Consider the following 16,289-nt stretch of genomic DNA (forward strand, 5'->3'; position numbering starts at 1 on the left):
TTGCTGTGTGACAGACCTGTGTAACCTGTGAAGGATTATTTACATGTTAACAAATTTTCAGATTTTGCAGTGCTTTGTCTCTAAATCCTCTGAAAAGAATGTGTCTTTCTGAACGAGTCCCTGGGATTAACTTCAATAAGTAGACATGTAGACCATTATTTCCCCTCTGATGATACCATAAATACCTATAATATATCCCTCCTTCAGTCGTGAGAGTGACTTCCTTTAAAATCAATGTGTTCCCATAATTATGCTTGTGCGAATTTCTCGTAAATTCTTCGTTATTCATGTCATATTTAGATAAGGAAAAATTGCATTTACATGTGCGGATGTTTTAATGCATTTGTTTATGTACTGTGTTTGAGTTTCACCTTTAATGAATGTAACATTGTTTTGAAAAATGACTGTTTCCCTACTCACTACCTCGACAAATATGAAACAAGATTTTGGTTATTTCTCTGTGTAATATTCTGACATTCAAAATAATGAAACCATTTTTGTACAATTCATGGACAGTGTATCGTACAAACTGCTGCTTGTCTTCTCCTCCTCCATAAAATAAGCAAAGCGAGGGCTTTCTTTTGCAACAATCACAAATACCGTACATATTGCCGAGGTGCGGTCTACTCATCTGCGGCTACCAGCGGGGAAAGTCTCCCTACTTCCTTGTAGGCTGCTACGTCAGCACTTATAAATATGGGGAAGGTCGCACCTAGATGGCGTCATCCTTGCGTGCTTCTGCGCACACCTTTCATACTGAGCAAGTGCAGTGTGAAAAGGCCTGGAGCATGACAGTGGTTCAAACTCTGACTTTAGAGGGCCATTGCTTCTGAAACATTTTGGTTAAATTCAGAATTGTACAAATACAAGGATGTTAAATTTATTAGATCCACTGTACTTAGGCACTGTACTGTGCCAAACTAAAAAAGCTACATTTTGAATAAATATAGTCAATTTACAGAGACTAAAGTAATAGTTTGAGCAAGTCAATGCAGCTATTTTACCAGTACGTGTGCTTAAATAATATATTTTGGATACTGCATGCACTTGTATGTGATAAATCGCTGGGTTTGTCAGCTTTATTTCCAACAATATTCAGCTTACTTAAACTGACAAATTTTCTATTGTTGGTTCTTTTAAAAACAACATCATGTCATTGCTCATTTTGTTTATCCTCTCAGCCTGAGGACTTTACTGTATACTGTACCTTAGTGACTAAATACAACTCTTCTTAATGAGCTACTGTAGCACCCCTTGAACCATACCGCAGTGGAGGAAAACATTGCAGCGCCTTCTTGCTTCAATGTGACACCTGGCACTGCTTTAAGGATTTGTGGGCTGGGCTGGTAAGACATCTGAATAAAGGATAAGAAATTCCCCTCCTCTCCTCTCCCATCTCCTCCGAACGTATGGTGGCCCAGATGGTCCAGCCTGGTGGGAATAATAATGGAAGACTCTTGCAATGTTAACAATGACTGTACATGAATGTAAAATTGTTGGCTCATTAGCATTAGTCTGCTCTTAGTCAGGACAGTGATGCTCCAAGACAAGGGGGTCAAAGGGCCTTGTTAAGGCCTATGGATATTACTGTAAATAAGTTCAGTTCCACATTAAAGCACACACTTCATATATAAAATTGCACCACATTGTAATAAACACATAGAAATCCCATATATTGATTGTTAATAAGCAGATTAGTGTGATGATTTATTGATTCTTCAATACTTGGAAGATCTCAATTCCACCGACCCGCCTTCCCACGAGGAAGCAGAGTCTGGGGTCTCTGAGGTGAGCTCTCCTATCTCTGGGGCTGAGGTCACCGGGGTGTGTACTCTGAACTGCTGTTTGGTGCATTGGCAACTCCAGAGTGGAAGAGAGTCCAACCCCTCTCAAGAGGACTGGTACCAGAGCCCAAGCCAAACTATATCTAGTCAGAACTTCTCAACCTCACGCACCAGCTGGGGCTCCTTCCCTGCCAGAGAGGTGACATTCCACATCCCTAGAGCCTGTTTCTGTAGCCGAGGATCGGATCGCCAAGGTCCCCTCCTTCGGCCACCGCCCAGCTCGCACTGCACCCGACCCCTATGGCCCCTCCCACAGGTGGTGAGCCCATGGCAAGGGGGACCCAAGTTACCCCATGGGCGCAGGCCCGGCCACCAGCCGCTCGCCTTCGAGCCCCACCTCCAGGCCTGGCTCCAGAGGGGGGCCCCGGTGACCTGCATCCGGGCAAGGAAAACTGATACCCATTTGTCTTATTCATCATAGAGGTTTTTGGAGCCGTGCTTTGTCTGGTCCCTCACCTAGGACCAGTTTGCCATGGGTTACCCGACCAGGGGTGTGAAGCCCCAGACAATTTAGCTCCTAGGATCATTTGGACACACAACCCCCTCCACCACGATAAGGTGACGGCTCAAGGAGGGGACATCACCATCCATATGCTTTAAATCCTCATCGCATAGTAAGAATATGGCAGTTTGCTGACTGTCCAATCATATTCTTTATTTTTTTCCATTTTCTCTGTGTCTTCTCGTTTCTCACCATCTCTTCCACTCAGTCTGTGTCTGCTGGAGGAACTGGACTGTAGTTGTAATGAGTTGGAGTCACTGCCTCCAACCATAGGCTACCTGCACAGTCTTAGGACCTTTGCTGCTGATGAGAACTTCCTCATTGAACTTCCTCGAGAGGTAATGTATCTCAATGTACTATTTACACTTCCTGACTTATTAAGGAAATGCATCATCCATGCAATATGTTGCATGACATAAACCCTACTATTTATGTGTGCGTGTGTGTTCAGATCGGTAACTGTAAGAATGTAACGGTGATGTCACTGCGCTCCAACAAACTTGAGTTCCTCCCTGATGAGATAGGACAGATGACCAAACTACGAGTCCTAAACCTTAGTGATAACAGGTACACGCACGCACATGCACGCACACACACACACACACACACACAAACACACAAATACTGTAAAGGAAATTCTTCATCAATGATTTTGTAGTTGCTCCTTCTGCCTACAGTTGCCATGGCAACTGGTGAGTGTGTTGCTATGGCTACATGCTCTGCAGGCTGTACAGTACGTGGGCAGAGGAAACATCTCTTTCTCATTCTGGCTCTCCTCCCTTATTTCTCATTGTCAGGTTAAAGAATCTACCGTTCACCTTTACTAAGCTGAAGGACCTGGCAGCTCTCTGGCTTTCTGACAATCAGGTAGCTCTCCCTTCTCTCCCACAAAAACATGTTCTCCCTGCCTGTAGATGAATGCAGTACCGTTAACAAGGGAGTTTTCTGACCTGCTCTTAACTGTTGGGTCTATTTAATTGCTTAACTGTATATTAATCACACGTCACTCGAGCACTTTTTGCACAGTCAGACGGTAGTACAATCATCATTAAAATACATGCAATCATTATTACAATCAGACGGTAATTGTACCTATACAAGCATTCATTCATTCATTCATCTTCCGTTCCACTTATCCTCACTAGGGTTGCGGGCGTGCTGGAGCCTATTCCAGCTACCTTTTGGCGAGAGGTGGGGTACACCCTGAACTCGTCACCATCCAATCGCAGGGCACATAGAAACAAACAACCATTCGCACTCACATTCACACCTAAGGGCAATTTAGAGTCTTCAATTAACCTACCCTGCATGTTTTGGGGATGTGGGAGGAAACCGGAGTACCCGGCGAAAACCCACGCAGGCACGGGGAGAATATGCAAACTCCGCACAGGCGGGGCCGGGATTTGAACCCCGGTCCTCAGAACTGTGAGGTAGATGTGCGAACCAGTCGTCCACCGTGCCGCCTCCAATGCAAACAATTTAGCAGATATGCAACTGAACTGTCATGGAAAAGGAACATTTTGGTAAATTATGCAACATTGAGGAAAAATGAGGAAATAATATTAATAGTATACACTTTTCCCTTACCCATTTTCAGTGGAGAAATTGCATAAACCCTTAAGTCATCAATCAGCAGAGTGTGACTTTGACACGAGTTGGCAATAATAGAAACTCAACAGTCCACACAGTCTTTTCCAAAATTACTGTACTGTACATCCATCCATCCATTTTCTGAGCCGCTTCTCCACACAAGGGTCGGGGGCGTGTTGGAGGCTATCCCAGCTATGATCGGGCAGGAGGTGGGGTACACCCTGGACTGGTTGCCAGCCAATCGCAGGGCACATACAAACAAACAACCATTCGCACTCACATTCAAACCTACAGGCAATTTAGAGTTGTCAATTAACCTACCGTACATGTTTTTGGGATGTGGCAGGAAACCGGAGTGCCCAGAGAAAACCCACGCATGCACGGGGAGAACATGCAAACTCCACACAGGCGGGGCCGGTAATTTGAACCCCGGTCCTCAGAACTGTGAGGCAGATGCTCTAACCAGTTGGACACCGTGCCGCCTATACTGTACACTACATGGAAAAATATATTTGGTTGGCTGGCCTACAGTTTCTGCCCAAGGTTTTGGCAGTGACTCAAATTACGTGTTTGAATCATATACTGTGGAATAATAAGCATGTTCTAAGTTTTAAATATTTTTATTGGAAAATGAAACATTTACAGTGATGATCCTTTTCCAATTTTCTGTTCACTGATTGAATGTGTGCATTTTCATGACATACTGTAAGTGCCAATAATTGTAATTCTCAATAGTAATAGTGTGGTTCAGGAAAAGAAAAGATCAGTTAATATTTACATTTTGAGTCTGTACATTTAATTATATTTAAAAAATGAGCATTATGCACATGTAATGGAAATCCATATAACCTATGAATACTGGCATAATACACGTAAGCAATTGAGTGCCAATGTGCACCAAAAGTGATTTACAAAGATGACATGTAAGTCGTTTTTTTTTCTTAGTTTACACAAGATGTTGCTTGAATACTGATATGGATATGTCTGTCATTGCAGTCCAAGGCTCTGATCCCATTACAGACAGAAGCCCACCCTGACACCAAACAGAAGGTTTTGACCAACTACATGTTTCCTCAACAACCTCGCCATGATGAGGGTACAAGCTGTGTGTGTGCGTGTGTGTGTGTGTGTGTATGTGTGCGTGCGTGCGTGTGTATGTGCGTGCCTGCGCGTGAGTGAAAATATGATGGCAGGAATGTGGAGTATGAGCCAATCATGTGGAACTTTCACAGGAATTTCATAAAAAGAGTAATACACAGTGTAATTAATACAAATGAGTTATATCTCCGGAGTTCTGTTTTAATAATTGATGATAATGAAATGATGACCAAATGAATCTTAAAAAAAAATGTTATCCCACTTACCATGAATAATGTCTTGAGATCTTATTATAAACAAAGCTCTGGCTGGTTCCTATAGAATTCTCTTAGAAGCTTGTTGACACTTTTTGTCATTGTTGGTGCTCTGTGTACAGATTATCAGTCGGACAGTGACAGTTTTAATCCTACCCTGTGGGAGGAGCAGAGACAGCAAAGGATGACTGTGGCTTTTGACTTTGAGGACAAGAAAGAAGAGGAAGACAACTCCGGGAAGGTCAAGGTCCGCCTTTTGTCCGTCTGTCTTGTCTTGTCTGTATGTCTCTACAGTTTGTGTGATGACACTTTGTGTACAGGATGACTGATTTTTCCTTGATTCACCACCTCAATTGATTTTAAAGTGCCACTAAGCAGGCCCAAAAAATGGAATGTAAATTCGACACGCCACAGAAAAGAGTAATGTTAAGAAGCCTGCCAAATTTTAATGAATAAAAAAACTGCTCAGTATATAAGGGCCACCTCTCAGCTCTCTGACGCTGTGAGCGTGTCGAATGGATGTGCCAAAAGGAATCAAACGTACTGAGGGGTGATACCTTATACGATGTAAAATCACGTTTGGGGGCATAACTTCAAAATTGAATGGTGATTGTGGACTATAATCATAAAAATAACTAAATAACATAACTTACCCTCGTTGTTGGTGACATAATGTAATAGCCGAACACGGGACCTTACGACAGCGGTATGGTATGAGGAAGCCCAGGTAATTAGTCAGTCAGCACTGCCCCATTCACTGGAATCAAGTTACCCACGAAGCCATGTTGTCTCTGGTGAAAGTTTACAAAACTATCCGTCGTGAAACATGCACTGCAGAGTCAGCTGGTGGTGTTGATGTTCAGCTGGCCATCTGCGTGTGTTATGAAAAAGTCAATCCATCGCTTTTTTATTTCTTCATTTTTTGGGAGCTTAAAAAACGTCACCAAGCTGTTCTGTAAAATTGAGGAATCCAGCGGAGACGCATTTTCGAGGCATAGCTATCGTTAGCTTGCTAACTGCAAGCTGGAGTGGTAAATGGGCCTTGTTATGGACGCTGAGCACAGCTAACTCACAACTGTGCAGCATAGCCAAATGAAATGACGTCACTTTTTACTTAAATAGCGGGGGAAGGAACTCGCGCTAGAAAGTATACGCCCCAGTCCTGTGACGTCACGGAGCTGTGTTTTAGCCCCACCCACAAAATCAGGAAAATTCAACCGGTGAAAACGTTGCTTCAGCTATAGCTCAACAATTCAGCACTATATTGTTCTAAGTCTTTGCATATGTTTTCAGCACTTATCTCCAAACATATTTAATGTATTTAGAAACAAAACACGGATATCCGCTTTAAATAAAACGGTGAGTATGTGATTGAAGAGGTTTTACAACAAAATTGCATTGGTCATTCTATATAGAATACTGTGCATCAATTTCAGGTATTTAAGAGTGTTTGGACATCTGGCATCATTGTAAATACTGTATAACCTTAATTTTAAATACTTGGATGAACTGCCTGAAATATGGAGCTCATGGACATTAAGAAATGCTGAAATTTCTCCCTGGAAATGCTATTCCTGGCTTTCACTGTAGCCAAGTCATCCATCCCTCCATCCATTTTCCGTACCGCTTATCCTCAGTAGGGTCGCGGGTGTCCTGGAGCCTATCCCAGCTATCTTTGTCACTCAAGTTTATTTGTATAGCCCTTAATGACAAAAGAGTCTCCAAGGGCTTCACAGGCCCACAGTTGACAATGATTGACGACATCTGCCGATCTAAGCCCCCTTCACTTTTTGCTTGTTTGTGGGTCTTACTGCTTTGCACTTTTATCTTCGGTATAAGGCAAAAGCACGCTCTTTTGCCTAACATCACGTCACTCATTAACCAGGTCATTGAAAAATATTTCACTTTCTTACATAGACCCGCAACCCTAGTGAGGAGAAGCGGCTCAGAAAATGGATGGATGGATGGATGCTTACATAGTACTATATGTTGAGGGTCATTATTGATCTGTACTCTGAAGTTCCCTCCTACCAGTTTTGCCGTATCTGTCAGAATTTGAGCAGAGAGTATAGCCCTATAAACCTCAGAGGTTCATCTTGGCACTTCTGTAAAGTCAAATCATCAATAAACACCAACGAGCCTGTTCCAATAGCAGTCATATGCAGGTACACATTAAGGGCAGAAATGTGATGATGAATCTAAGGCCCCATGAGTGACAGGGGTCCTAGAAAATATTATTTTCAACTTTGGGGCCCAAAGTGATATTTTTTTTTTATGAGGCCCCAAACCCCTGATGGTGACCCAAATACTTTTGGGCTCCTGAAAATGACAACAAAAAACAAAAAGTTATATAAAATGGCAGTACTTCTTGAATGATAAATACCATATTTTGTGAAGCCTCTTATATTTAAGCTTAAAGTACACTGTTCAATCACGTCTTGATTGTTTTATTTAACATCTATTGTGGTGGTGAACAGAGACAAAATCATAAAAGCTTTGTCAAGGTCCAAATACTTGTTGACCTAATTGTATGTTTGTACAGTGCTTAACAAATTTATTAAACCACCTGTCGTAAAAATGAGAAAAGAATAATCCAACGGAGTTCACTAATACCCAAATTTGAATCAGCTCACTGAGATTCTCTGAGAAATCAGAAATTGGTCAAGCATAACATTGAACTACTAAAACAATGTTTACTGTTCACGAATGCAACTAAGTAAATTATGAAAATATTAATTAAGGGCAGCTGTGTCAAAAACCTTACATGGATGTGTGGTCAAATAAATTTGTGAAGAACTATATGAACATGCACAATCATAATTTGTGTGTTAGGGTTAGGGTTAGAGACATTCTTTCATATTATATTAAATTATGTATTAATTACAGTAGCTTTCAGTACAATACTACAAACACTATAGTGCTGTTTTATTTTTTTTCCTTTGTTCAGTGTATTTTCTCATTTTAGTTTTACATTAGAATACATGTATGAATTGCAATAAAATAAACTAAATAAACAAAACTAGTAAATTAGTAAACTAGTACTAAGTAAAAGAAGCTCAAGGTTGATTGAACATTTTGCAAATAAAGGATTGTCCTGATCTTTTTCTACAGGTGGAGATAAACCTAAAACGCTATCCAACACCCTACCCTGAGGACCTGAAGAACATGGTCAAGTCAGTACAAAGCCTCGTGGGTAAAAATGTTCACACGGGCCATGGGCACCAGCACCATCTTAGCACAAGCACAGCCACTTCAGCAGGAACCAACATGGAACTTTCACACCATAGCAAAGAACCGTATGAACCACCGTGGCCCCTGCCCCCCAAAGAGGTAGTGCCTACACACACTGCATCGTGAAAACATGAAGTGATGACTTGTTTGCTTTCATCTGTGCTTACTAGGTAACAGACAGAGAGATGCAGGACTTCTCTCAGACTCAGCGAATGGATCAGGGATCGATGCATAACCCTGGCATTGACATCCCAAAGAGGAAGGACAAAGAGGACCTGACGGAGAGCTCAGAGGTTTGGATCGCAAACATTTGCACAAACGTTCCAACTCAATCAAGTTGAATGGTGTATTTTTAGACCACAAATCAAAAACCGAAACCGAAAGCCCAAATAACCATACTGCACGCTTAAGGCCTCTTCACACAGGACTTGATTTTCTTGGTACTTGCCACGCAGGGATTACAGTGCTCTGGTGCAAGCTTCCCCATATTTGGTTGCTTAGCCCCCACCAGGAAATAACATGAATGCTTTTCCTGCTGGTTGGTCTCTGTGAAATCACTCCACAACCTCTCTCCTATTGCATTGCGTGACATCAGCTGATGTCACAGCATTAAACATAAACATTTTTCAACTCAAGGCGGGTTACCGCACTGGTAAACACCGACCTTGCATGTCGTGATGCCCATGCCCTCGCAGCACATACAGTACACAATGAATGGGTTCGTCAAGAGTGCAGTGTGAAAGGGCTTTACACAATGTCACTTCTATATCTGTAACTCCCGATTATACCCTTTTGTAAAACTTTTAGGTACACTATAATACAATTTGTGATAATGCAACTCAACCTTGATTCAGGACGTAAAGAAGCACCCTATCAGTCTAAACGTAGGCTTCTCCACAGTGTTATAAAGTCAACTCGTGATTGCTTCTGTTGGTCCGTTTTTCAATCTACAGTACAGTATAACATCATCACCTTCACCATACAGGTATGTAGTGTCGTAGTTTGATGAGAGTCGCTTTTCAAGCTCTCATTTTGTTGTGTGATAGACTGTTGGAGTTCCAATTTTAAGATCCAGGTATAGAAGACATGATCCTTAATAAAATGATCCAAATCATTCACATTTTTTTCTCTCCAAAACCACAATGACTGTCCAAAGATGCTCTGCCCTAACGTAATAGCATGACTAATGATTGACTTCCAACAGGACTCAATGGGCGGCTCACCCAATGACATCCGCATCTCTGACATGAGGCCCACCCTAGTGGAGCCACCAATCTACAAACCAAAGGTGGTGCTGCTTGGCAAGGATAAGAAAGGTGCCTTATTACACTGAAACATAAAGGCACACAGGCTTAAACACATTTAATCTGGTCTATTATGAAGCGCTTGGGGCACGTTGTAATAGTGTCCATTAATTAGTAATAGTGCCATACAGATTAATTTCAGAGCTGAACACTGAGAGTGAGGGAATACTATAATGCTGTTATAAATGTGTGAACTCAAGTCAGATATGTCCAGCTTTTATTTTGGCGTCTGTTTGCCTCACTTTTAGAAGTGAGGGCATAAATCCACTGGTGTTGCATTGGTAAACAAACATGTACACATGGGCGCTTTCTGATATTTTACATCTATGCTTTTTTTTCCACTTGCTTGGTCATGAGGAATTGGGGGATCTGGATAACCTTTCTATGCTGGAACAGTTTTTTTGTGCAAAAGGGACTCCTTCTGTGGTTATTTGTATTTTGATGGATATTTATTGTCGGACAGAACGAGGTTTGAAAGAGGACATACAGAGAGCAAAGAGAGAACAGAGAGAAAAAACATGAGTGCAAACAGTTACACTGGATTTGGGTTCTATCTGGGACAGTTGTGATACCCCCTGTGAGGAAGGGATGCAATGAGTAGAGAATAGGACAGGCTCCAGCTCACCCATGCCCTATGTATGAATACGTTGAGAGCCACATGACATCGTTATGTTTCTGTTCAGTGTGAACGGTGGATGATTGATTAGCACATCTGTCTCACAGTACAGAGGTTGTGGGTTCAAATTCAGGCTCCGGCCTTCCTGTGTGGAGTTTGCATGTTCTCCCTGTGCTTGTGTGGGTTTTCTCTGGGTACTCTAATTTCCTCCCACATTCCCAAATCATGCACGGTAGGTTAGCTAAAGACTTGTGACTCCAACGAGGGGAAGTGGTACAGAGATTGGATGGATAATTTCGACAATTTTTTTGGGTCACATTGTATTAACCCAACAGCAAAGTCACATTTAACCCATTTTGAGGTATAGAATCCCAAGCCAACACACAGGGCACCCATAACTCAGTCGAGCTGGTTTACAGTAACCACTGCCTGGTTGAGTCCAACATTAGGAACCCATTGGGTTACCCAAATAACCCATATTGGGTTATTTTCAACCTAGCAGTTTTAATGGGTGAAACAAGCCTATTTTGACAAAGTAAGGAGTACAAAGTATAGAGCTCTATTTCCAAATGTAGGGAGAAGTAAAAAGTCATCAGAAAAATAAATACTCAAGTGAAGTACAGAAACCTGAAAAAAAATCAACTTTAGTACAAGTAACAAAGTATTTGTACTTCGTTACATCCCACCACTGTTTGCAAGCGGGGTTTTCGAAGGTAATTTCATGTGATATGCGTGTGTGTCTCTCTATAGAGTCTACAGACGAGGAGGTGGATAAGCTCCACTGTCTCAACCACAGCGGGTCCTCGGCCACCTACTCTGATTACTCTCCCTCGGTTGGCTCCTCTGGCTCCTCCAACCCACCCGCTAACACTCACTCACACCCTCGCTCTCACGCACACCAACACAACCCTCCCCTGCCAGCACACCACAAGGACCAGCCTCCTCAAACACATTGGACCAACAGGTACCCACAAATGTACAATAATGGCCATCTCTGTCTCTCACCCTGTCACTTCGTCATGGCTATCCATCCTGTGCTCTTTTCATTCAACTCCATCTTCTCAACTTCAATCTCTTAAACCTGTCACCCTCATCTATCTATCCATCTCGTCACTCTGCTTTATCCATCCTCTCTAACATCTCTCCAATCCTGCATCCCTCTCTGTCGTTCCCATTCCTCTGCTTGCTCTGTCAAGGTCAGAGAAGCTCATTAGGATGCTGCAGACCGGTCACGATTCGTTGTTTCTCTCATCTCTTTTCTCCCCTGCTTTCAAGCTAACAAATACAAATATCAGTATACTGTAAGTGTGGGGAGGTCATTACCACTAGATATAAATATTGTAGTGGCCCCACAATTAACTGAGGAAGATTCAACATGCGCTGTCGCATCTAAATCTACTGTTTTGAGGCTAAAGATAGTAATTAGTTTGAATTCCATATAAGGTAAATTGTTGGTGTAGTGTTGATACCATATGCTTTGTAAATTTTTATTTTCTTTTTTTGACCATCAGCAATGCCTGAAAAGCGAGTAAACAGGCCACAAGTTTTGAGGTAGGCCTTGACTGCACAAAATCGAACCATTGTTTCAATTTACTCAAAATGTGTCTTAATTTTAGAATCCTTTTACTATCGTTTCACGTTGCCTTTTTAATTGGTTTACTTGTCATTGATTTACTTATCAGTATACAGAATGGGTTCACTTATTTTAGCGACAAGATTTCTTGTTTAAGTGAAAGAAATCTGCCAATGGAGCTAGTATGAATTGACATTTTAAGGAATGTAGTTGGTTGGTGTCCAAAAATCTATGCCCGGTAACTATACAGTTCACATAGTTTTTAGGTGTGCTAATATGTGTTAATCTTAACACAATAAAATTATCTACTCTGAAATTATGGCAACAAATGTTTTCTGTGCAGCATGACAATTGCACTACCACCACGTTTGTAGAGAGTGTTGCAGTTGTACACCCTCAGATGCCATCACACTAATTTTGCTGGAAAATACATACATATTCAACATATTATAGGACAAAACCTTTCATGCGAATACCTGTTCAATTCTCGCAAGAGGCCCTTGCAAGGAAGGACGCAATGATTACTGAAATGCAGGTGGGGCACAATCACCCAGGAAAGCTACAAATGAGAAAAGCAAAATAATTCATATGTTTTAAACATTTTCAATCACTCTTTCAACAACATTATTTTAAACACATAACACAAAAAAATCCAAACTTGACTATTTGGCAGGTACAGCAACTGATTTTACTGACTCCTTTTGCTGGTCACATAACATGCATGCCTGGTCAGACTGAGTTCATCTGGCTCTTTTCCTAAACCCATTGGCCATCCATCCATCCAGCCACCCATTTTCTATACCGCTTATCGTCATTAGCCTAATCATTTGTTTTCATTCTCTTCATTATTCTTTGTGCCAGGCATCATATTGGGTTTTGAGAGAGAATGTTATCCTTTGTTATACTGTATACACTGTAAATGAGAAACCACAAAATACATGATGTTGTTGCACAGTGTTTGTTTCAGCGTTATCTGTTGTCTTATTTTAGACTGGCCCAGTCTTTTCCTAAACCTATTGACTCCAAGCCCCTGCTGTCGCAAAGAGAAACTCCTCCCTCAGGGACCGTGCAGCAACGTGGAGATAGACGTCCATTGAGTGAGCCTTTCGACTGGGCCGAGACCCCTCACTATGACAACACCGGCTTTGATGCTGAGGAGTCTCCCTTAGACCCTTCATCATCTAATACGAGCCAGGGTAACCCGCCACTGGGTTCCAAACCTCGGAGCCAATCAACACATGGCCGCCGTCCGCTCTTAAGGCAAGAACGAATTGTAGGTGTCCCGTTGGAGCTGGACACACAGACACTCCCCTTTCACAGCAACCAACGTTCCACCCATGACAATGAAGCTCAGGCTTCTGGACAAGCTTCCCAGAATCCTTGGCAGAATTGGACACGCACTCCAAGCCCCTTAGAAGACAGGACCGCTTTTCCCTCCAAACTGGACCTTACACCGACCTCAAGCCCCAACCCAGACCGCAAGGTGGCAGACCAAAGGTAACTGAAGCAAGAGCTCATCAATTTTACTCTTGAATAGTCTGTCACTTACTGTTGTATGTGTTTTGGTCTTTGGATTATTGTTGGACTCAAGTTAGTGCTGCTGTGCAAAGAACAAAATGCTTAGAGACAAGCATTCACACACCATTTGTCTACAGATTCAGACTTAGTCATAGAAAAAAAAAAAAATTCTTTAACATTTACTGTGGTTGCTTTAATAATAACCAGTTCTTAAATATTCAATATTTTCTGTAAAAAGATTCAAGGCTTGATCAAGGGCAGAAAAGTAACGTAATGATGTGAACATTATGTAACATTATGACACATGTGAAACATCCATTTGTCACTGCTATATGGCTCACAGCATATTTTCAGGATATCTGGGACTTTCTATGACATACAGTTGTGCGCATAAGTTTATATACCCTGACAGAATGTGTAAATTGCTTCACTGATCATGCGGACAACTTTTCATTTATATAGGAATAGTGGTCAGGTGAAGCAATTTGTTGTTAGATTAAGTTTGTGTGGCCTTTTTAAATCATAATGACTGAAAACTGAATTCACACAAATTGCCCCAATCAAAAGTTAATATAGCCTTGAACATTTTGTACTAGAACAAAAATGGGCTATGCAGTCAAGTTGGCAGACAAAAAGCCATTACTGCACCAACGCCACAAAACAGCCCACTTACAATATGTCAAACAGCACCTAGAAAAGCCTCAAAACCTCTGCAGCAAAGTCATTTGGAGTGATAAGACCAAAATTGTACTATATGGTCATAACCATGAACACTGTTTGGAGAGGAATCAACAACGCTTATGATGACACCATCCTTACTGTAAATTATGGAGGTGGCTCTCTATTTGGTTTTTTTGGGGGGGTGGGGGGGGGGGGGGCTACAATGGCACAAGGAATATCATCAAAATTCATGACAAGATGAATGCAGCATGTTATCAAAAACATATTGGTGGACAACTTGCATTCATCAGCCTGGAAGCTGTGCATGGGATGCAATTGGACTTCCTAACATGACAATGATCCAAAACACAAGGCCAAAAAAGTGAAAGATTTGCTATGGCCATCACAGTCTCCTGACCTCAATATAATCGAGCCACTCTGAGGAGCTCTCCAATGTGCACTTCATGTAAAGACAACCCCCCCCAAAAAAAGAAGTCTGGCTCGGAGAAGAAATGTGTCATTTACAACTGACAGTAACACTGGAAAGCAGTCGATTGTGCAGCTTAGCTTTTGGCACTTTGCAGCTCATGTTGATTATTGACTTTAATGTACCATGGTTGTATAATGCTGCATTTCAAACTCAATCCAGTTTTGAGATTCATTAATTCACCCCTCATCGGTTACCATTGTTTGAAACACTAACTGAATTCAGACTGAAGTTTATTCGGATTGTTGACAAGTTGTCATTTTACATGCATTTTTTTAATGGATTTTTTGAGAGAGTTTGTCATGCAACCTGATCACGGAATAACTTTCATTTTTTTCACCACTATTGCAATGATTACTCAATTTGAAAGAATTTTAAAATTTTACAGCAGCTATACAATTATGATGTACAATATCACTAACTGTTGTTTTAATAACTTGAGTTGAATTTGCGTTATGTAGCTGGTTCTCTCACAACTTCAGACTTTGTTACTCTGCTGCTGTTGTAATCGTGACCAGTGGGTGGGGGGAGATCTTACCTCTTTTTCCTTTTGGCTCCAAGGCGCGAGCAATCATCAGGGCCTCTTCCTTGTAGCTGGTCGTACCACAACAATCAGGGGGAGCAAAACAGAAAGGACCAGCTCACTGTCACCGGGGGCAACAAGGTAACCGTGGTCATGAGTAAAAGCTCTGACCGACTGTCTCCGATGATGAAAGAGACAAGGTCCAGGTTTAAGAAATCCCAGAGCATCGATGAGATCGACATGGGCTCCTATAAAGTATACAGGTAGATTTTTATGTATGACTTGCATTATTTCCTCTCTGATAACAAGTCAGCACTTTTTTCTTTTTCTTCACGCTTCTTCTTCTTATCTACAGTATTCCCATGGACAGTTACAGTTCATCCATTGAGCAGCAGAGCAGTTTGGAGCGCCAAGACCTGCCGGGTTCCATGGAGCAGACTAACATGGCTCGGTCCCAGTCTGCACCGATGTTAGATGAGGAACTTGGATTCCCAGCACATGGAAACCAAAACCAGCAGCCGCACAACCAAAAACCTGCAGTCCCACAAAAAGCCTACCACTTTGACCAAAACTATAACCCCCAGGTTAGCAACATGCATTTAGATAGATGTACAGTATAAGGGATATTGTGTATGTGTCTTTTTTAAGCTTGATTGCTTACATTACTCTCTGCCAACAATTAACCCGGTAACAATTAAACATTACTCACCGTCAACAATTCTAACCAATCAGGTGACCATGGACCGACGGGCCCCTCCCCCTTTCCCGAATACACCAGATTATGTCAACCACTCATCAAAAGCATTGGAGTACATCAATCAACCTGGAAAGACATTACCTAAGGAGTTGGTGAGCCCTCGGTATCGTGCTTACCCACCACTGGAGATGTTCTCTTTCCCCCAACCACCAATCAATCAGGATGGTTCCACCAGCCAGCAGCAGCATCCAATTCCATCGCAGCGTTCTAGGCCAGGGTTTTTGAGGCGAGCAGACTCACTGGTAAGCTCTACCGAACTCGCTTTGTTCCGGAGAGTCCACGAAGCTCAGCAGGAGGCCCTACAGGAAGCTCAGTACAGACAGCAAGTATGA

At 42.0% G+C, this 16,289-nt stretch overlaps 1 protein-coding gene across 17 annotated transcripts in view; it reads left to right on the forward strand.

The window, feature by feature from the left end:
- Positions 1–16,289, forward strand: part of lrrc7 (leucine rich repeat containing 7) — a 126,246-nt gene that overhangs the window by 92,282 nt on the left and 17,675 nt on the right. For 15 of the 17 annotated variants that reach the window (XM_061779497.1, XM_061779494.1, XM_061779500.1 and 12 more), the window contains 13 exons: positions 2,555–2,684; positions 2,798–2,913; positions 3,144–3,213; positions 4,933–5,032; positions 5,411–5,535; positions 8,400–8,618; positions 8,690–8,812; positions 9,724–9,835; positions 11,190–11,403; positions 13,003–13,509; positions 15,239–15,463; positions 15,556–15,784; positions 15,933–16,283. In XM_061779497.1, the coding sequence (XP_061635481.1) occupies positions 2,555–2,684; positions 2,798–2,913; positions 3,144–3,213; positions 4,933–5,032; positions 5,411–5,535; positions 8,400–8,618; positions 8,690–8,812; positions 9,724–9,835; positions 11,190–11,403; positions 13,003–13,509; positions 15,239–15,463; positions 15,556–15,784; positions 15,933–16,283 (2,521 nt within the window). The remainder of the gene's footprint in view (positions 1–2,554; positions 2,685–2,797; positions 2,914–3,143; positions 3,214–4,932; positions 5,033–5,410; positions 5,536–8,399; positions 8,619–8,689; positions 8,813–9,723; positions 9,836–11,189; positions 11,404–13,002; positions 13,510–15,238; positions 15,464–15,555; positions 15,785–15,932; positions 16,284–16,289) is intronic. The other 2 variants (XM_061779495.1, XM_061779512.1) reach the window with 1 other exon arrangement.

This window comes from Phyllopteryx taeniolatus, chromosome 7 (assembly GCF_024500385.1).
Source record: "Phyllopteryx taeniolatus isolate TA_2022b chromosome 7, UOR_Ptae_1.2, whole genome shotgun sequence".
NCBI classification, from domain to species: Eukaryota; Metazoa; Chordata; class Actinopteri; order Syngnathiformes; family Syngnathidae; genus Phyllopteryx; species Phyllopteryx taeniolatus.